This window comes from Tachypleus tridentatus, chromosome 5, assembly GCF_004210375.1.
Source record: "Tachypleus tridentatus isolate NWPU-2018 chromosome 5, ASM421037v1, whole genome shotgun sequence".
NCBI classification, from domain to species: Eukaryota; Metazoa; Arthropoda; class Merostomata; order Xiphosura; family Limulidae; genus Tachypleus; species Tachypleus tridentatus.
Window position 1 is genome coordinate 23,316,815 of NC_134829.1, and position 22,864 is coordinate 23,339,678.

The 22,864-nt window shown below is 35.8% G+C and overlaps 1 protein-coding gene across 3 annotated transcripts in view; it reads right to left on the reverse strand.

Annotated features, from left to right (window-relative positions):
- LOC143250712 (protein held out wings-like) overlaps positions 1-22,864 on the reverse strand; it is a 36,453-nt gene continuing 13,589 nt past the window's right edge. For 2 of the 3 annotated variants that reach the window (XM_076501631.1, XM_076501633.1), the window contains exons 3-6: positions 11,785-11,901; positions 5,711-5,854; positions 5,230-5,320; positions 1-3,890 (exon numbers count right to left, since the gene is read on the reverse strand). In XM_076501631.1, the coding sequence (XP_076357746.1) occupies positions 3,580-3,890; positions 5,230-5,320; positions 5,711-5,854; positions 11,785-11,901 (663 nt within the window). In that variant the 3' untranslated portion in view covers positions 1-3,579. The remainder of the gene's footprint in view (positions 3,891-5,229; positions 5,321-5,710; positions 5,855-11,784; positions 11,902-22,864) is intronic. The other variant, XM_076501632.1, reaches the window with a different exon arrangement.

A 22,864-nucleotide genomic window follows, 5' to 3' on the forward strand; every position in this document is an offset into this window, starting at 1 on the left:
TTTGCTTGTCAAGAACTTTCTTTGGAAATTTATTTGCTATTTGAACAAACCACAATATGTAATAATATATTTAAATAGACAGATCGATATACTTTATGTACAAAATCATCAATGTAACAGACAAAATGCAAAGGGTAATATAAACACTTCATACTAGCAAGTTATGACCACTTAACAAAATTTACAAATCAAATCCTTTGCATTTTGTTCAGTAACAACAAAAACACATATAGAAAAGAAACACTGAGCAAGATATTTGGCCACTACTGAGCAATATATATTTATACCAACTGTACATTAAGTCTTATATTTGTGGTATTACTTAAAAATATGTTGTACTGCATAGACCATCTGCATATCAGAACCTACAAGTAACATCTTTTGTAACAGCAGAAAATGCCACACCTTCATATAGCAAAAATGGTTATTATAAGTAACAACTAATTTGAAATTCATAATCTATGAAATATCTTTATGCATCAGTACAGAACTGGTTTGAATTAAAGTTGGGCTGGAACTGAAATAAAGGAATTCAGAAATTTGAAAAAGAAATTGAAGTACATAATGTTACTCAAAAATAAACAATATTTCAGTTTTTAGAAAAGTATACTTAAGTGCAGATAGAATTACATTAGAATGTCTTAACTAATTAAAACATAATTCAATAATTCTTATTTCCCTTTAATAGCTTCTGTCACCTCTGTCATGAACTTGATCAAAGAGGAACATAAGACAATCTGTTATAACTGTATTTACATGGAGAACATTAGCTATGGAAGTCTTGTTTCTCGTTGCTTTGTATGCAAGACCTAGGGTAAAAATTCTGTTCGTAATAAAAAACTTTCTACTGTGTTTTAATTTCAGGTGCATGTTCGAGAAACAATCTACTATGAAGATAAAAAAAATGCAACTTACAAATAATCTTTAACAGTTGAAAAAAATCGTTTGAGCTTTTAATCACTAACTCTCAGGTATGCGTTAACCTGAAAGTGTCATTTTTCAATTTAAAGTGTAATCTAGGCCATCTAAAATGAGAAGTGTGTTAATCATAAATCAGAAGTCCTTAAACTTTTTTTTTTAAATACGTTTTTTTTCCCTAAAAAGCAAGAAACCTTGGAAGAGAAATTGTCCAGGTAATTGGTACAACCAACCAACCTTGGTGATATTCTAGGAAAGTATTCCTGTTCTACTGTTCTCTTACCCCAAAATGTTTCTTCCCTTTAGCAGTTGCATCAGCAACTGAACATGAGGATAAGATTTAGTAAAAAGCAGCAAAAATGGAAAAATAAGTAAACTGACCTTTCTGAACTCCAAGATTTGAAATTTTAATCTATATTTCTAAAAAAAAAAAAAAGTTTAACATCCCCAGATTCTTTAATTCAAAACTTTTGTGCAAATCCATTTCACAACTTGTTACAACTCTAAAACTTTAAATGTTTTATGGTCCCACTCATAAATAACAAAACCTATTGTTCATAAGATAAATAAACATATCAACAGTGCAAAAATAAGATAACCTCAGGAGAAATAAATGACAATAAAACAATTATCATCTAAATTGATATTTTAAATACTAAGTACAGTAAATCTTATGAAGATGATTAATTATGCGATACATAATACAAAGGACAAAATCCATCAACAATGAAACTGATTGGTGAGGGGGGACTTACAGCAAGACTGAATGTTCAGCACCTTATGGTTTTCAGCAATTATACATGTTATTATTCTCAGATAATCAACAGAAAAATCAATATAAAATACACTATGAAAAAATATATCATAGAGGAAATGTCAGAAAAACAAGTCCCATTTAGAAACTGGGAAAATGTTAATAGAAATTACATGCAGAAACTTTGACAATTTCCAAAAATGTTTCAACGTTGTAAAACAAAAGAGATAAAGAATATCAAACAATGTTTTCACATAGAACTAATAAACAAAATACTTACCCATAAACGCATTTATCAATTACTGGCTGAAAATTTCACTTACTTGTATAAAAAAACAAAAAACAACGTTTTTACAATATCACTTATTTCTGCTGAAAGTTAATGTTAAAGTAAATTCCTTTTAACTTCTTTTTAACAATAAATTTGAGCAGAAACATTTAACTCCTATGTACCAAAAATCTGAATTGGTTTTAAGCTAAGCTTATACCAAACATTTATATTATCTATCTTTTAAATACAATAATCCTGAGAAGCAGTTCTGTTGTTGCTTGTATAACATTTAACTGAGTGAAATACAATATCTCAAATGATAGAAACCTTAATTATAAATTAGTTACAAGTGTTATGATAATTAATATATACTTTACATATACTGCAATTCTTAACTAAACCAAACAAGAAATAAATTAAAAAGAAATCAAATCATTCAATAATTTTGAAGATTTTAAACAAAATCAATTTGGATTTGATGTTTTTCTCAACTCAAGCTAAGTGTACAAGTTTTCTGATAATTTCGGAAAATTTTACTTTGTTCTTTCTAGTTATCTATTTCAACATTTAGTTTATCTCAGAGTAATTACCTCTTTTTTTTAAATGCACAGCTCCTAATCCTTTATTAACAAGAATCTCTGAACTTTCAGGTTTGCAATTTTCATAAGAATTCAGTCATTATTCACTTTTGAAAACATAAAACAACTACACATACATACATTTATATATATATAGATACATTTATATATATATATAAAGCCTCATTTACAAAACTCTTGGTCCCACAACCCAACATAATTATCATAAATATTTATATTCACAGTCTGCTAAATGTACAAGTCACATAAACAAACCTCATGTTTGAACACAGAAGAAACGTAAATGACTTGTGATTGTACACTCACTAGTCACAAAAGTCCCTGCCAAACCATAACCATGAAAACAAACAAAATAATAATAAAAGAAATCTTCAATGCCCTTTTTATAATGCACTTATATATAAGTGTAGTGAAAAGTGAATGTGATAATGAGACAGGACATGGAGTTAGGGAGTTAGCCAGATGTTGAGTAAACTTACTGTAACCAACTCTACATACATTCAAGAAAAGACGCTAAAGCCCAGTTCATACAGGCCGATAGGTTACGCATCTATTTTGCTAATCCAATATAATACAAGTTTTTAGACTTAAATTAGAACATCAAATTTCCCTAAGAGGTGGCAAGAAGATAGTGAAATTTATGTTCTATGAACTGAATATTTATACAATAATTTGTACGAATATCAATTTTGCTTATACTCTTAGTATTATTTGTTATATTACGAGACTTCATCGAGAGAGTACAAAAAAAGGCTACAAAACGTGAAATTGAAGTTTAGACAATTTTGTATGCACCAAAGGATTAAATTTCAGCCTACAGAGACTGAAAACTTGCTTGCACCAATGATTGCTTATGGAAACCTTTACTAACCCTAAAAAACAATCTCTGTGAAACCTCTTGTTGTTGTGTGTTAACAAGATCAATTTAATCTCAACCCTGGCCCAAAGACTCCATGTGTGCCATCGATGTTTAGGCTACTTTGTCAGTGATCTAGCAAACTCAAACAATAACAAATTGAAGCTACAGAGGGTACACCTTATCGCCCAAATAACCCACCCGCAACAGGTGTATGGTACTCTGTAAGTGGTGGAGAGGTGAGGGTTGTGTATTGATAGTCCGTGTAGGGAGTATAATTATAAACTAAGCCCGCCTCTTGAGGGTTGATCAATGGTGGTGGGATACTGCCGTTGATTAGAGCTGCGCTTGTGGGCAATGGAAGTCGATGCGAGAGGATCAGAGGTGCTCCTATAGGTGCAGCTGTCCGCAGATGAGGACTCAAAGTCAGAGGTGGCGCCAAGACAGGCAGAGCTTCAGATTCTAGATAATGATACAAACCGAGTTTGTTGCCTTTTTAAAGAAAGAAAAAAGAAAGACAAACATAAATAAAATAAACTTTATATATTGCTATATAACTAAAATGTGATACTAGTACATTTCGGAATCTTAAGAAAAATTACTTTTCCATTGCACACCAAAACTAAAACTCATAAACATGACAGTTGACGTAATCTTAAAACTAGTTATACTTCTTGTAATTAACAAACATCAATAAATCCAGTGACCAGGAAGCTACTGCTTTATTTACTTCTTTTACGTATTCCTATCAGACTTGAGTATTTGTCAGTGTCAGCTACACAAAAAGCATAGATGAGAGGTCAAACATACGTAGCCGATATCTTGCATTGTTAAAGACGCGCAAAACATTCAAAACATTCGTGGCTAATTTAGTGTATTTATTGCAACAGTACTTTAAATATGGGATTTATAGAATAAAACAAAATAATTCTAATCATATACACCGAAATATACAAGTACTTGTCTTAGGCCTAACTTTGTTTTGGAATTTCGAGCAAAGCTACACAAGGGCTATTTATGCTAGCCGTCCCTAATTTAGCAGTGTGAGACTAGAAGGAAGGCAACTAGTCATCACCACCCACTGCCAACTCTTGGGCTATTCTTTTACCAACGAATAGTTAGACTGACCTTAACAATATAACGCCCTCACGGCTGAAAGGGCAAGCATGTTTGGTGCAACGGGGATTTGAACCCACAACCCTCAGATTACGAGTCGAACGCTTTAACCCACCTGGCCATATCGGACCTCAGGCCTAATTTTAGATGAGCCTTTATTAATCATGGTTTATGTGCGATAAACACGTAAAAAGCGTACACAAGTTATTGTGATAATTTACTTTAAGTTTAGCTAAGTCTAAACTTTAAACTTAATACTGTCAGTAAATATACGTAATGTTATTCTACGACATAACCTTAGGTTTTTAAGACTTAAGTGTTTAATGTATCGTTGTCCATAATGTCTATATAATTATATTTATACGTGTTGAAATGAAGTGCATGCACATTTATATAGTAAGGTGCTAGTATACTTTCAAGACAAAGAAACTGAGTGTATGTGTTTTATATTCGAGTATTATTTATAAAGGCTTGTAAGAATAAATTTGAAAAGGAAATATAAACAATTCATCATAATATTGCATGAAAACCATCATGGTTTAATTGGATTATTGTGTATTTCAGTAAAGAAATCTGAAACATGATTTTAAAAATTCTAGATGTTCGAATATATTTATATTCGTATTAAATATGCAGTTGTTAAAAAATAAATTTTCACTACGAAGCAACACAATAACATTTACTGATAATGTTACAGATTGGAAAATCCACGTACTTGAAGTTTTTGTTCCGCTGTCTCTGTATGTACCCCTGATTATGGCTAACTCCATGAGCTGTCTTTTTTTTAGTTCGTCTTCACCATCAGTCTAATTTAAAAGATTAAACAAAAATTATTGTACGAGTAAGTTTTTCTAAATTCAACAACAGCGTAAAAATGTTACGCTAAACATACGAGAGAACGTGACGTATTATTATGCAATTTATTTCACTGTCTAACGTTTGAGTTTTCGCTCGTTATTATCAGGAGGATTTTATTAGTACAAGGCTGATGAGGGTCTGTTATGTTAAGAATAATTTTATTTTTATGAGGCGTTGATTTTGCTTGCTAATTTCAAGAGGGTTTCATTTGCTTTATAGTATTAAAAAAAACACACAAGAATGGATATCTACAATATTAAATTTTATTATCGAACTACTGTTCCAACACTGAAAGTTTATTCGTTAGACACGAGACATTCATAAAATAGCATATTTACCACTGGAACCATCAGTCTTTTTACTTCTCTTACTGCACGATCCATCTTTAAATTGGCCCGATTTTGGCTATCGTCAACTTGAATAAGAACATGAAGTTCTTCATTCAGATGTTCATAGTTAGGTTTTCCCTTGTACTGTTCTTCCTGAATAAACAATTACTAAGTAAAAAAACTTTTGGTTTATTCAGTAAAAACATTTTGTATTTCTGTAAAACAAAACCTAAATAGATTTTAGATAATAGCAAGTAATAAATATTTATACACAAGTAATTACTCTTAAATATAAATATTGTATAAACCATTTAGTTCATGCTAAAGCATATTTAAACATTAACTTTCGATAATTATGACTAGTTTTCATAGGATAATAATAATAATAATGGCACTACTTTGCATTTAGGAAACTTTTCTTCATAAACTGAAAGTTTTCTTATATTTGCGTCCACATTGACTATCAGCTGTGAGAAAACGGAACTGTACAGTATTTACTGTATGGAATATGTATATTTCGAACAGTAAGATCTTTTTCAGTTGAAATAACTTCATAGAATTGTTAGTCATTTGGTTCCAGTACACTGATAATGTATTTGGTATTTACAGTCATGATTTTGAAGCTTTAAATAATTTGCGATTACGTTCGAATTATTGAACTATGAAGCTTACATAATAAAGTTATTTGAATAATACCAAAATTGTTGCGTTTTTTTTTAACAATACTGTACAAAAGTGTTAGAACAAAGTCAAAAATTAGATTTTTGAATAATGTTAAAAGAACAATGGGAGGTAAATCGCAGATGAAACAATTATGAATTTTCGCATTTAGTACAACAGAAAGTCAGTGGAAGTGCTCGAGTTCAGCATACAGTTAATATTTTGTGTCCCCCATTTTGCTTTAATAACTGCAGTAAGTAGAATGATTTTAACAGCTTATTTCTTAACTAAGTAATATCTACACAAGTTGGATGAGTGTTCGAGTCATTATCTTCTTGATAAGAGAATCATTTACTAATAATACACAAACTACTAGGTATATCATGACGGATAATAGTACTTGCACTGGTCCATTATTCCTTATATTTTTCAGAAGAAAAGCATCCTCAAACCATCACAGTTCCTCCTCCATGGTAGATGGTATACACTTAGATAAACATCTTTCTTCTGCCGTAAGTGCCTTGAACCAAATATTTCAAACTCGGACTCATCCGTCCATAACACCCTTTTCCCAGTCAACGACAGTCCAGTTTTTGTACTTTTAACTAATTTCAATCTCTTGATAACATTTGGAGATAGAAGTTTTCTTTTCCTTTTTAACTGTTACACGACCAAGTATTCCATTCTCGCTGAGTTTTCTTGATACTGTAGATCTGGACACTTTTCTAACACTTGGTACATATCTGTTTATCTCATGTCTGAGATTTACCTGTTACAGTCTCACGATTTAAGGTGTACCTGACAGTGATTCGGGAGTATTAAGTTTGCAGCAGTTTGTCAGAATCCAATCAGTATCACCAAGTTTGTTTGTTTGTTTTTTATCAACTCCCTGCCCCACTGACAATTTATGACTTAACCTTAAGATGACAAAACTCAATTTAGTGTTAAACTTTTTTTTGTTATCAAGGTTTTTGTGTATTGTTATTAAATTGATTTTTTCTAGCATATACTCGTACCATATGTTAGTTTCTTTCTAGAAAGTTAAAACAAAACATGGGGTACCATGACAGTTATTTCAGACCCAAGATTTGGTCAGTATGTTCATTCAAGCAAAACCCTTATGACAAGCCCTTCGTAGATGTATATGGGAATTCTCAAGTATTCACACCCTGGCTTATTCAACTGTCAACAGGTATTAGTGAAGCATTACCATGGTGTTGAACTTCACATTATGTAGGAGTATGGAAGAATGAAAATATATTCTCTTGTACTAAGATTTTTGCACAATACCTTTTGACGGAACGGAGTTATAAATACAAAATTTATGCTACCAGTTTTTCCCGAATGAAGGTAAAAATTGTCCGAATCACCATATTTTCTGCTTCTAATTTTGCCCAAATGAAAACTAAAAATTTGCCTGAATGGCTGGGCCGTTTGTGTTTCAGTATTTAAACCATTAAATTTTGTTTTCAATCACAAAATCTTAAAATTACAAATAAGCGACTTGAACTTGAATTTTCATTTAAGCATTATTGTCGTTTATACCCTACTTTATGCGACTCGTATTCCAAGGATCGCGGGTTCGTATCCCCATCATACTAAACATGCTCGCCATTTCAGCCATGAGCGTTATAACGTAACGATGAATTCCATCATTCGTTGGTAAAAGAGTAGCCCAAGAGTTGGCGGTGGGTGATGACTAGCTGCTTTCTCTCTAGTCTTATACTGCTAAATTAGGAATGGGTAGCGCAGATAGCCCTCGTGTAGCTTTGCGCGAAATTCAAAACGAATGAAACCAACCCTACTTTGTAAACAACAAAATTGTGCTTGCGGGAGTGCAATGCAGTTATGTAGTTAAGTTTTGAAACGTTACCCTTGAAATGGACTATTACACTATGTAACAAAATTTTGTTCCAGGATAGTATGTGTTTTCTTAATTGCTTATGTTGTAAAAGTACAGAAAATGGCCATTATTCCTTTCAAACTTTGCTCTTATGACCCGGATAATTAAAATTTAGAAATCAATCTATTTTCTATATAAAAACAAATAAGTTTTAACATTTTCATTTACCCAAGGTTTGAATAAAGCATGTGAATCAAGATTTACGTGTATTTATACTAAAGTTATACAAAAATGTTTAGAAGTGAGTAGTTTTTCGAAATTTGCAACTGTGATATAAATCCCTTTCACGTAATAGCCCCAAATATAGTCTCCCACCATGTTTTCGTTATACGCTCCCAGGTCACAAAAACAAAGTTTGAAGAGAAAAAAGGTCTTTTCCGTTTACATTAAGCATAAGCAATTGGGAAATAACACTTTCTGCCCAGGAACAAGTAAAAATGTTGTTACATAGTGTTATTTTTACTGCTACGATTAGCCAGTAGTTAATGACAGCGTACTGTCTGCTATAAAAGTTACCATGAAAAGTGGCTTAAACCGAAAAAATAATTAAATATATATAAAAAGCTTCAGTCAGTTTTAGTTGTACTTATAATTTATGGTAATTAACTTGACATTCCTAATAAAAGTAAATATATTTACGACTTCTTTCACATACTATTTTAAGTCAGTTTTTACAGTATAGAAATGTTTTGTTTTTTTTAAACACGCTTTACGTTTCGACCACCGATGCGATCATTTTCAAGTACACGTTTTAACGATTACGAAGACTTAGCCAAACTTGTAACGGATTTACCGTTACGCATTTATTTTGATCCCTAAGTTTGTTTCGGTTTGATGCGCGTGGCTTATATTGATGGATGTGTATTGCGCAAGTCTCGCTAACTTTCTAGAAGGTCCTTGAGAGCAAGAATCAACAATTTGTTTTACGACAATGCTGGCGTGTTCGAACATTGTTGAAATTTCGAGAAACTCGCGCGAGTCGTATAAAAACCACTAGCCGAGAGACAGTAGTAGAAAAATATTATTAGTCAGCTACAGTCATTGTACTATAAGGCCTCGGAAGCAATAATTGTGATTAACGTTTATTAATCGGAAAACTACATAAATGGGCCAGGAACGTTTATAGATTCCAAGCATTACAAATCGTTCAACTTCAGCGAACTACTATGGATATTATCATTTTTACGAAGACATTAAGCATCTTCAGTAAGAAGAGATGCTTGTAACCGGTGCAAAGCCAAACAAGCTAGGTAGCTTGAACGAGGCGAGACAATAAACTCAATTTGCTCGTCGTGAACTTGGATCGTCGATAAAATATTAAGTTCTAGACAGCATATACGACTCAATATTGTCTAAGTTTCTAAAACTCTTGTATATAAACCATAATTTGTAACAACTATTAGTAATAACAGTTATTGTAAATTGTATTGTTTTTTTGTTTGTATATTAAAATACATTTATGTTAAACGAAATTGCGTGTATTAATCTTGTTGGCATACATCATAAATGTGATATATATTAACATTTAACTGCTAAAATCAAATCAAAATTTCCGGTTATTTGAAATAATAATACGTAATATACGTAACATAATAAATTGGAGATTCGTCCGAATTAAATTATAACACGTAACAAACTAAATTTCTAGATTGGTTTACCAGGCTACCTGGGGACCGGAGCCTTTGAAGCAATCTTAAAATTGGATTTTGAATTTTGTTTAACCACTATGCATCACGCGATATTGTCTGAGTTGATCCTTTAACACCGATTCTCTGTCTCTGTTTAGTACCAAAATGTTTACTGTTAAAACTAGTGCTTAGGAATACACTCCACCAGTTAACGGAACATCGTACCTGTTTTAAAAATATTCCTCATTGTAAAATTTGAAACTTGAACTAAAAACACTTGTAACAAGTAAATAAACTAAAAACTATTCTTTCATACATTAAGTGGGCAAGAAACTTGATATAAGATCTATATTTAGTGCAAATTGATGACAAGGATAGCTCATTACTTAGAAGGGATATGATGTTATTTTATCATAAATTCAGATTTTAAGAGTTTAAAAGATATAAATTCGAGTACTTTATTTACCAAACGTTGTTTGAATTTACGGAAAATGTACGTCATAAATACAATGCTGATGGAAAAAGTAAAACACCTTAACATATATTATGTAATGAAAGCAAAACCATAATACAAGTACAGAAACACCATACTTACGTCACTTCCTGAAGCAGAAATAGAAATTTTAAAGTACATTATTACCATTGTCTTGAAAAACACATACAACTAATGATACGAATTAATAAGTTCCTTGTTATGAAAAACTAAATAAAAATAATGTTTTTCAATTTAAAAACACGCTAAATAATCATTAAACGTTTCTTATTATTATGGTTCAGCAAGACAATGGATGTACGAAATATAACGGCCTAACGAATATTTAGTTATTAGCTTGGTTAGAAGATAGTTTTGTCATTTTGTTAAAAACGGCAGGCAAATATTTAAATAAGTTTACAAGTAAAAAGAAAATGCCTCAAAGACTTATTGCCATTTTAACATGGAAAACAGGATATTCACAATATAACGACAGGGCATTAATTGTAAACTATGCACAAAAGCAGTGAAACTACGAATGCAATTACGAGTTCATGTCGAAACTATAAAACTTGCACGAGTTATAGAAACAATATAGAAATTTAGTTTATGTTGTTACAAATGTTAACTCATAGACATTACATAGACTAGAACGAAGTGTTTGAAGTAATAGCTCACAAAACGAAAACTTTTCTTGAAATATACCAACTTATGCGCAAACTGACACTATTTTTCCGGAAGATAGGGAAGCTGGAGGCCTCTGTTAGAAGGCAACAGGGATATCCATAAATAGACAGCGAAGCGTCGCCTTTTAGTCTTCGCGCGCAATGCATGAAACACGAGATAAGTCTTCCCATTTTCGTATGGTATGTGGGATGTTTAGCATATAAAATCAAAATATGTGCAATAAATTATCTTAAGATACTGCCTAACAAGTCTAAACTGTATCTCTAAAGAACTGACACAGCATAGAAAATAATTTACCGGCCTGAGATTGTGAAACAACGAGTTTTCCACAGATATATTTTTTGATGTTATACGAATCTTATGAAATTCGTCTGGATATAAATCTGTAAATTTTTGTAATTATATTTAATAACGTAATTCCACGATTTGTTATTTTTATTATAAATATTAAAATTAATTTAAAAATTACCTGTGCAAAGTAAATTTGATGTGGAAAACATCGTACTCTTAGAGAACATAATAGCAAGAAAGCTATAACCATATAAAAATAACGAAGGCAATGCGCAAAATTGTCCAATAAGTAGCACTACCATTGTTTAAACATTAAGACGAGCCAGTTGCTTTAAGTTTCTTAGCATTTTAAAATGTTACCACCAACTACATATTACTCCATTTGATAACTGAAATATATTCTATGTATGGAAGGAATAGGAAGAAAGGGGGGAAAAAATACCTTCTTTTTGTCTCTCATGGAACCCTTGCCTCGCACCATAATTCGACACCCTGTTTCCTGTTCCAGCATCTTTGTTGTTAGTCCTTTGGGTCCTAAAATCCTCCCTACGAAGTTGTACTGCATAGATACAATATAATGTTATTTTTGTTTCAATAATAGGCAAACATCAAAGTATGGGATTGTTTTAGGCAGCATGTTATAGAATGGGTTAAATTCAATAATGCGAATATGAAAACAACTAAACATAAAACCTAGATACGTTTTAGCCTTTTGTCATTGGGGTAAGATTAAACGAAGAAAGGTTAAGAAATAAACGAGTTTGTACTGGGCCTAAAAACATTATGTCCAGAATGATTAGTGGTTTACATTTAATAGATGCGATTACATTTATTTGAAAAAAAATATTACGATAACTGATGTTTATGAATATAATAAAGACGTGAACTTTGTCCAACCTACATGTGCCTGAGGCAATAGGGCTTCGACAAATATATTCCAGACAACGTGATCTTTAAACAAAAAATTTCTTTACATTTCAAACATGTATAGCTACTATATGAAATTAACCATTTTCTCCTTGCATTGAGGGTAGTAGTAGACAAAAAATAAAGTAACTAGTAAATCATTCGATAAATTATGAAAACTAAGAAACACGTGGTGATTACGTCGTTGAAATTGCTCGTTATATGAACATTCGTGCTAACTAAATCCTTTAGATCTTATGTCTTCCGTGCATCTGGAACTTGTCATGGCTCGCTTCCCGGTCAGATGTCCTACTTGTACGCGCATGATCTGGAAGAGGTTATGCAATGATGCATACTACTATCTTTTGCTAAGACTAGTTCGTCAAGTGAGTGTTTATTACCCCGTTTTACGATATCTGTCTCGGTAAAGTTAGTTCGCTAGGCGTGGCCTACTGGCTGACGTGTTCGCCTGTAAATCCAATGGTTTGCTACACGTCTTCACGTTGTCGGAAAAATGCGATCCACACATTGGGACTATGCATGAGCTATTCGTTCAGACAGAGGTGGCTCAAGAGTTGGCGGTGGTCGTTATTAACTAATTAAGCGCTCCCCCGCTTGTACAGCCGCATGTCCACGGATTTACAACGCTAAAATTAGGGATTCGATTCCCTCGGTGGGCTCAGCAGATAGTCCGATGTGGCTTTACCATAAGAAAAACACACAATAAGTTCGGCTATTTGCAGGTAGTCCGTTGTGTGCTAAATGCGAAAACCATGCAAGTTGAAACGGCATGGCTAGGTATCGAAAAAAAACAAAAAAAACTATAAATGTACGACGTATCGACATTTCATAATTTGTAATAATTTTTTTCAATATCAAGCGTAAAGGTTAGTTTAATATAGAATTCTCACAGCATTTTGGTTTTTCATTGGTAGTATAGCTAGCTTAACATGTAGAGAAACCTATATTATACCAACAGAATAACGAATTAATATTGGATTAGAAGTGAAATGAAGTAAATTATGGAAATTTGTTGAACTGCTTTAGTTGCAGGTAATTAACCTTTACACATGTACAAAAAGAGTTAATTTATCCATAACCAATGGTTAAAAGACAACTCGGTTCTGGGCTTATGGAACAAATTTTTCTTCTGAATTGAAATAAAAGGTTCGTTTATTAAATTGAGAGACTAAGTTTAAATACTATATCAAAAATATTTATTACAATTATTGACGTGTGTAGGTTGTTTATAGTACACTTAAAACTACCCCTTAACACACACACACACACACACACACAGTGTTTTCGTTTCGTTGTTGTAGTTCGTTTGTTTATATCAACCATTTTTCATAACAAGTTTGCTTTTACTGTTTTTAATGTAGTTTTTCATGTTAATATTTACTCAGAGACAGAACATTTAAAATGATGTCGTTGAGAGTCGTAACGACAGCAAGAAAGAAAAATGTGGCTTATTGTGACCTGAGTGTTACACAGACAACACATTGGTGCATCAGTTCCAGATAACAGAAAACGATGAGTCAAAAAACTGACCAATGCGTATTCTAGTTAGGACAACTTCCTCTTTCCGATCCTTACGGAAAGAAGACGGCCAAAGTCCAATATAGGGTTTTATTTGGAAAAGCTTGTTTTCGCGTTGCTCACTCCAAGTCGACTGCTAGCTAACACAGAGCCGACCTTGAATACATGACGATAGTCCATGTATGGAACAGGCACAGCGGTGATAGTACCAGAGCTGCTATGTCGGCGAGTCCATTCTCGCGAATAAAAACGTGGGCCAGTATCCAGATAAAAGTAGATGTAAAAGAAATGGGTTAGTCGGTTTTGAGTATCATTGAGAAGATGGTGTGAACTAATGTGAAGTTATTCCAGGGCCAGTAGAGAACTAGGCAAGTCAGTATAAATAGTGCAGTTTGAGTACTGCTTAGCTTCTATGCGATCCAGGGCAAGAGAAATGGTGTACAGTTTAGCAGTGAACACAAAAGCTGAAGAGGGGATTCTGCGAGCAACCACCGAACCGTAACAAACAATGGCAGAACCCACACAGTCACCTGATTTCGAATCATCTGTATAAATAGGAATGGAAAGATGGTTTGAAAGACGTTCAGCAAATAACAGACAGTATTTCCAATCAGAAGTGTCTGCTTTCTCAGATGACATAAAGATAGGTCATATTTGGGGGCTATAAGAAGCTATAGTGGGATGGGCTAACAAGTAGATGCAACGATGTTATCCAAGGACAGATCCAATTTATCAAACTGCACCTGGATAAAGGCCAAAAGAGCAATGGTAGATCTTCTGTTCTGAAAAAGTATGATCCACTGAGGAAGGAAAACAACCCCACGTGGAATGCTTTGGTAAGGAACGAAATTTCGAAGCACATAGTACAGACAGTTGCAAATGACGCAGGTGCAAAGAAGGTTCATGAGACTATGTATAAGCTGAACTGGAGAGGTGCAGAAAGCCCCAGAGCAGATCCGAAGTCCTTGATGAAGAATGGGGTCCAGCATCTTTAAGGTCGTCATTCTGGCACAGCCATAGATTGATTGATTGATTTAGTGTTTTATGGCACAAAGCAGCGAGGCTATCTGCGCCAGACATTCGGTAAAAATGTAAAGAAAAATAAAAATAAATAAATAAATGTAGTAATAGACATAAATGGAAATGAAGGTAAAACAAAAAAGTATAAAACCAATATTGACACCTTGTCTACAATGTTAAGATAGAAGGCAGAGTATAAGAAGTTGTAAGGTATTTACTCTAGCAAAAAGGTAATGATCATAACCCGCCAGGAAGACTAACAGGTAAGTTCAAGAACCACCGTCAATCACCTGAAGTTGGTCTTTCCAGTCCTGGTCCGGGTTATGAGTCAATATTGAAGATAAAAGCAAAATGGCCAGTACTAAAACCAATGTTAAGTAGTAAAAGTGTGAAATGATATGCAGCAAAGGTAAGTATAATACCACACCTGAAGTTGGTCTCCAGCCAGGATGACTAACGAGTAGTTCAAACGGATAGTTCAAACAGGAGCGTTAGTCACCTGAAGTTGGCCTTTCCAGTCCTGGTGTCGAGTTATTTAATGTTCTGGCCATTGTCCAATGTCAAATTGAAGGAGAGAGATTAAAACTGTAAAAAAGGAACCACAATTAAGAAGGTGTAATGAATAAATATGCAACACTTAAATGAGATTAAAAAGGTTAATGGCCATTAAAAAATTAAAAACATTATCAAGGTGGACAGAGTCACCATCACCAATAACTCTGTCCAATGTTACAGATTGACCCTGGGAAAAAATATGTTTAAAATATTGCCGTCGTTGAGAATTGTAACGATGGCAAGAAAGTAAAACATGGCTGATAGTGATTTGAGTGTTACACAAACTACACATTGGTGCAGCAGTTCCAGATAAAAGAAAATGATGAGTTAAAAAACTGTGACCAATGCGTAGCCTAGTGAGAACAACTTCCTCCTTCCGAACTTTACGGAAGCTAGATGGCCAAAGTCCAATTTTGGGTTTGATTTGAAAAAGTTTGTTGTCACGTTGCTCATTCCAAGTGGACTGCCAGCTGGCACGGAGCCGAGCCTTGAAGACAACACCATAGTCCATGTACGGAATAGGCATAGGAGTGATGGTGCTGAAGCAGACATATTTAGCTGCCATGTCTGCAAGCACATTCCCGCGAATACCAACATGGCCTGGTATCCAGAAAAACTGGATTGAAGTAGCTGCTAATGAGAAATGGGCCAGTCGGTTTCGAATATCAGCGAGAATAGGATGTGAGCTAACGTGTAGCGATTCCAAGGCAAGTATAGAACTAAGCGAATCAGTATAAATAGTGCAGTTGGAGTACTGCTCAGCTGCAATATGATCCAGGGCAAGAGATATGGCATACAGTTCAGCAGTGAACACAGAAGCTGTAGAAGGGATTCTGCGCGCAACTACTGACCCATAGCAAACGATAGCAGAGCCCACTAAATTACCTGATTTGGAACCATCTGTATAAATGGGAACTGAATGATTGTTTGAAAGATATTCATTGAATAAAAGACGGTACTTCCAATCTGGAGTATCTGCCTTTTTAGGTGACTGAAAGAAAGGTCACATTTGGGGGCTGTAATAAGCCATGGTGGGATGGGCTGACCTGTGGAATCTGCAATGTTATCCAAGGACAGACCCAATTCATCCAATTGCTCCCGGATGCGAAGGCCAAACGGAGCAATGACAGATCGTCTGTTCTGAAAAAGTACTGCCCACCGAGGAAGGAAAACACATTTCCAGGTGGGATGCTTTGGTAAGGAATGAAGTTTCGAAGTATATTGTAAAGATATTTGCAAACGGCGAAGGTGTAGAGAAGGTTCATGAGATTCAATGTATATACTTTGAACTGGAGAGGTACGGAAAGCCCCAGTGCAGAGTCGAAGTCCTTGGTGATGAACGGGGTCCAGCATCTTTAAGGCCGAGGGTCTGGCAGAGCCATAGACCATTGATCCATAATCGAGTTTCGATCTAATAAGAGCACGATATACCTTTAACATTGAACAGCGATCTGCCCCCCCCAACTGGTAGAAGAGAGAACACGGAGGATGTTCAGTGCTCTTGTGCATTTGACCCGAAGCTGCTTTAAGTGTGGTATAAAGGTCAGTTTACGATCAAAGATAAGCCCCAAGAACTTGGTCTCCGGGACCACTGGCAGCAAAACTTCACCGATATGAAGTTCAGGATCAGGGTGAATACCCCGTCGAGGGCAAAAGTGCAGGCATACAGTTTTGGAGAGAGAGAAATTAAAGCCGTTCGCCAGAGTCCACTTCCGTACACAATTGAGGGCGGTTTGTAGTTGCCGCTCAATATATCTCATATTTGATGACTGACATGATTGTAGTTGCCGCTCAATATATCTCATATTTGATGACTGACATGAGATGTGAAAGTCGTCGACATACAGCCCATTCGCAACAGTGAGAGGGAGTTGTTCAGTGATGGCATTTATCTTTATACTGAAGAGTGTAACACTCAATACACAGCCTTGAGGGACTCCAAGTTCCTGTACAAAAGAACGGGAAAGTGTCGACGTCACACGAACTTGGAATCTCCTGTCCATTAAAATTTTTTTAATAAACATGGGTAGATGGCCACGTAACCCATATGTATGGAGGTCTCGCAAAACGCCATACCTCCATGTTGTGTCATAAGCCTTCTCTATGTCAAAGAATATTGATACAAGATGTTGGCGGTTAAGAAAGGCTTCTCTGATAGATGTTTCAAGACGAATTAGGTGGTCTGTGGTGGAGTGCTGTCGACGGAACCCACAGTGGGTGGGCGAGAGGAGGTTGTTTGATTCAAGGAACCAAACAAGACGAGCATTAACCATCCTTTCTAATGTCTTACAGAGACAGCTCGTCAAAGCAATTGGACGGTAGTTTGAAGGAATCTTGGGATCTTTCCCTGGCTTAGAGAAAGGTAAAATAATAGCCTGGCGCCAGGCATCAGGAAAAACATTTTCCTGCCAGATCCGGTTGAAAACAATCAGAAGGACATCAAGAGAAGCAGGAGATAGATGGTGCAGCATGTCATAATGAATATCATCAGGTCCAACAGACGTACTGGCAGACCGATGAAGGGCCATTTTTAGTTCCACCAGGGTAAAGGGACAATTATAGTCAAAGAAACAGTCAGTTCGAAAGGAAAGAGGTGATCGCTCTGCCCGAGTCTTGATGGCCAGGAAGGTGGAGGAACAAGCAGAAGTGCTAGATACTCGGCAAAAGCTTTCACCTAGAGGGTTAGCGATGTTCCGAACATCAGTCACCTCCTGACCATCAGAGAGTAAGATCGAGAGGGGGATAGAATTGTAGTGTCCATTAACCTTTCGAATCCTGTCCCATATGATCTTGGAACTGGTGGTAGAAGATATACTGGTTGTGAACTTAATCCAAGATTCCTTCTGGCTGTGACGTCTTACCCACCTAGCATGTGCTCGGGCCCGTTGGAAAGCAACCCGGTTTGAAAGTGTGGGATATCTACGAAAAGTATCCCAGGCCCGCTTTTGAGCCTTCCGTGCTAAGTGGCAAGCAGGATTCCACCACGGACGAGGATATCATGGAAAACGTGTCGAGGTTTTAGGAATACACTGAGCAGCTGCATGTGTAATACAGTCAGTTACCGCTGCTACACAGTCGTCTATTGATGGCTGATTTACGATGGCAGGATCAAGTTCTGTGAGAGCAGTGAAAGTGGACCAGTCTGCCTGATCCAGCTTCCACCGGGGCACGCGGGTAGGGTGGCATCGACCACGGCCAGTCTCTCTCAAAAGGATCGGAAAATGATCACTGCCTAGTGGATTACTGTCAACCCTCCATGGAAAATGGAAGAATAATGAAGGGAAGCAAACTGAGAGATCAATAGCGGTAAAGGACTGACTAGGTGCATGAAAGTAAGTGGAAGAACCAGTATTGAAAAGAGAAAGATTGTGATCAGAGAACATCCGCTCTACAGATCGGCCCCTCCCATCAATAATAGCACTTCCCCAGAGGGGATGATGTCCATTAAAATCCCCTAGGATTAGAAATGGAGATGGCAATTGTTCAACGAGAGCATCAAGATCTGATTGATCACATGTCTTTCCAGGGGACAGGTACAGAGAACAAACAGTGATGACCCAAGAAAACACGGATGGCTACAGCCTCCAAGGGTGTGTTGAGTGACAAAGACAGGGTGAGCACGTGTTGATCAACCAACAGTGCCACCCCTCCATGTACTCGACCATCACACAACCTGTCATTTCTGTACAGAGAAAACTGCCGAATGGAGACAGTATCAGCAGTTTTGAGAAATGTTTTTTGTAAAGAAAGACAAACAGGATGGTAGGAAGCAATCAGCGTTTTGATATCATCCAGATTAGAACGTAAATCTCGACAGTTCCATTGTATCAAGGTGGCCATTTTTAAGAACGGGTAGGTGAAGTGGCTGGAGAACCCTTCGGTTTACGACCACGTCTTTTTTCTTTACTGTCTTTAGTCGGAGGAGGTCTATCAACCTCCATGGATCCTGCTCTGTGTCGGGTGGGCAGGTGTTTGTTATTGGAAGGGGAATCTAGTGACTGAGGACGCGAACGAATAATTGTTTTGTCTCTTGTGGTGGGAGAAAAAGATGTATCAGAAGAAATGCCTGTATTTGAAACTGAAGGACGTGGATCTTGAGGTTTGTTGGAAGGTATGGGAGGAACAGAGATAGGTGTGGAAGTCGATTCATCAACCTTTTTAACCACGGAGGTCAAAAGGATTTTCATTTGTTTTGAAAACGATTCTCTTGGAGGCACAGAGAGATCTGTCTGCACTCCCACTGTAGTTGTGGAATGAAGTGCAGCAGCATATGTCCGAGATGGAGTTGTGGACAGCAATTTCCGAGCCTCAGGATAACTAATGTTATGTGTCGTTTTCAAACGCTGCACCTCTTTTTCCTCCAACCATTTTGGGCAAGAATGAAAGTAAGAGGGGTGAGAACCATTGCAGTTTACGCAATGTGGGTTCATGTCACAGTCATAGGCATCGTGGTCCTTGCCTCCACAACGAGCACATGTCAGGGAACCACGACATGATGTCTTTGAGTGGCCGAATCTCTGACATTGGAAACATCGAAGAGGGTTTGGTATGTATGGCCGAACCCTGCAAATGAGATAACCTGCCTTGATGGTGGCAGGTGCACGTGGTGAAGTAAATGTTAAAACGAGGGTATTTGTTGGCAGTGTAATTCCATCTTTGCGAGTGGAGATGCGCCTCATTGCAGAAACTCCTTGAGTGGAGAGACCAGCGAGAATCTCTGACTCGGGAACGTTCTTCAAATCCCTTTCAACAATAACTCCTCGTGAAGAATTCAAGGTAGCATGGGGTGTAACCTCAATAGGTATATTCCCACTTGCCTTTGAATTCAAGAGGAGTTCACTGTGTTGAGATGTGGATGTTTCAACCAATATGTCACCAGATCGAAGTTTCTTTACTGATTTTGGAGAGCCAGCAAGTCCCTCTAGTCCCTTTTGAATAAAAAAAGGGGACATTTGCCCTAAAGGTTTTTCCGAAAGAGAATGTAATATAAGAAAATGAGGTACGTGTGTTACTGATGTTGAAGATTGCTGTTCTGTGTATTCAAGACGTGGTCGCTTACCCATTGACTGTTTTTTTACAATTTTATTTAAATTTTTTAGAGGATCCATAGGAAAAAGAAAAAAATTTCGGTACCCACTGACCCCACCCACCATGGAGCTCTACAAGGGGACACTACAAAGTCACGCAAGGACAATGCAGCAACGCCAGGGTTTCGTGAGCACAAAACCCAAACACCAGCATCAGGCACAATGTCCACAACACCCGTTGAGAACTTCCAACACTGGTACTTGGTTGACTCTAGCCCAAGTGGACCAGCCGATTGACCCAAGGGGGGGCCACCCAAAGGCCGCCCGTCTACAGGTATTCGAGGCCAAAGTGGTGTGTTAGGGTTGAACCCCTCAACCACCAGGATCCTCTCCTCCCCTTCATGGGTCGCCACGCACGGCAAACACGTGGGTGGATGTTTAGATCCCAGAGGAGGTAAACTGAAAGAACAAAACCTTCCCTGGGAGGTCCCCTCACCATGTACAGGAATCCACACATAGGGGGTTTTTGTTTGTTTTAATAAGAATAATTTCAACAGAAAACTATGGTCATCTAACGATAGGGCGCTCAGAATAATTGAATGTATTTCCAACAAAATAAGATAAAAATAAAATAAATGCTCCAAGCAAAATAACAAAATTAAGTCTCAACAAGTGTGTACATCTCAAATTGGAATTTGACTTAATGCATTCAAGATTATTACAACATGTATAGTAATTATATAATTGTAAAATTATAAATACAATATATAGAAAGTTAACTGATTAAAGTCAATAAATTTGTGGAAAAAATTATGGATGTGTAAAAAAATAGTAGCAGAACCAATTTCTCTGAATTCTAATAAGTTTTGATATAAGATATTTAAACGTTTAGTTCAACTTCAGTAGAATATATAATAGTTACTAATATTCTTATTTAACTAATTAATGCATCCGTATAATATATACGAAATCTAAATGTATGCGTTAAGAACATTAAAAAAACTAAGGATATAAACCTGTCAAGTGTATGGTTAAAACGGGTTATATTATAAAACAGGAGTTGATTTTTTGTATTCTCAGTGTTTAGGTGCTAAAGGTTTGTTTGATATTAAAAAAAAAACAGTTGCAAATAAATCAGTCAAAAAGGAAGCGTTGTAAAGTTGAGTGTAAATCGAAAAATTATTTGCATGTTTAAAGTTCAGAGCTCGTGTTAAATAGTCAAAATAAATGGATTCTAAGAACGCGCGCGCGTTTGTGTTCTTATAAAAGCCACATTGGGCTATTTGCTGAGCCCACCGAGTGAAATCGAACCCCTGATTTTAACGTTGTAAATCTGTAGACTTACCGCTATACTTGCGAGGGGTACACGTGTGTGCGAGAACAAAGAATAGCATATCTTATGCTAACCACGCCGCATCTGTCATATCCGCTGCCGACCAGACCTTTCGCAAATACCAAGGCTCTTCAGTACGTATGGGGTATGACAGACCGGTCTAAGCATTGTTCATGTCCTTAATTTTCATGAACGACAGTTATTGTGTGAACAATATTAAGTAAATTAGTACAGTCATTTTCTTATTTTACATATTAAAAATTAACCGTATTCTAACAGAACAGTCATTTTATTAGTTTTCACTGTGAAAAAATCGTTAGTGCAAGAGTTTAGTGTTTGGCGGAAGGTCTCGTACACACGGTATCTACTATATCTAGAGTGGTTATATACATATTAGTTTTCTTCAGAAATTCTTATAACTTGTATAAGCGTAGTAGATAAATACCCTAGTTTTGAATATTTGATTACTTAATAAACTTCTTAAAAGTTTTAGTAATTCTCGTTCCAAACTAATGTACTTCATTATAATCCTAAAGTATCTGTAGAATTTAACTTGAATACGCGAACAGATTGTAGCAGAAAAAAAAGTTTGTCTGTTGGTGTTAAGGCATTTGATTGGAAGTCGTTTAATTTTACGTTTGAAAGTGCAAAGAAACACCTACTGAATAATTACTAAGAAACAAAAATCTTTCTTTAAACGTACCTAAAATGGAGTGATCCCACTGTAGAAAAACAAACTAGGCGGATAACCATGACAAGGTCAGTTACGTAGTGATCCAATTTAATTTTTATTTGCTCTAAGGTCATTTACTTCGTTTTAAATGTTTTGTTTTCACAACCTTTATCAATTACACTATGTAACAAATTTTCACTTTTTCTTGTTCCTGGGCAGAAAGTGTTATTTCCCAATTGCTTATGCCTAAAGTAAATAGGAAAAGGCCTATTTTTTTTCTTCAAACGTTCCTTTTGTGACATGGGAGCGTATAACGAAAACATGATTGGAGACTATATTTGGAGGCTGATACATGAAAATGATTTACATTACAGTCGCAAATCTCTAAAAACTACTCAATTCTAAACATTTTGTTCATTTTGTATAACTTTAGTATAAATACATGTAAATCTTGATTCATATGTCGTTT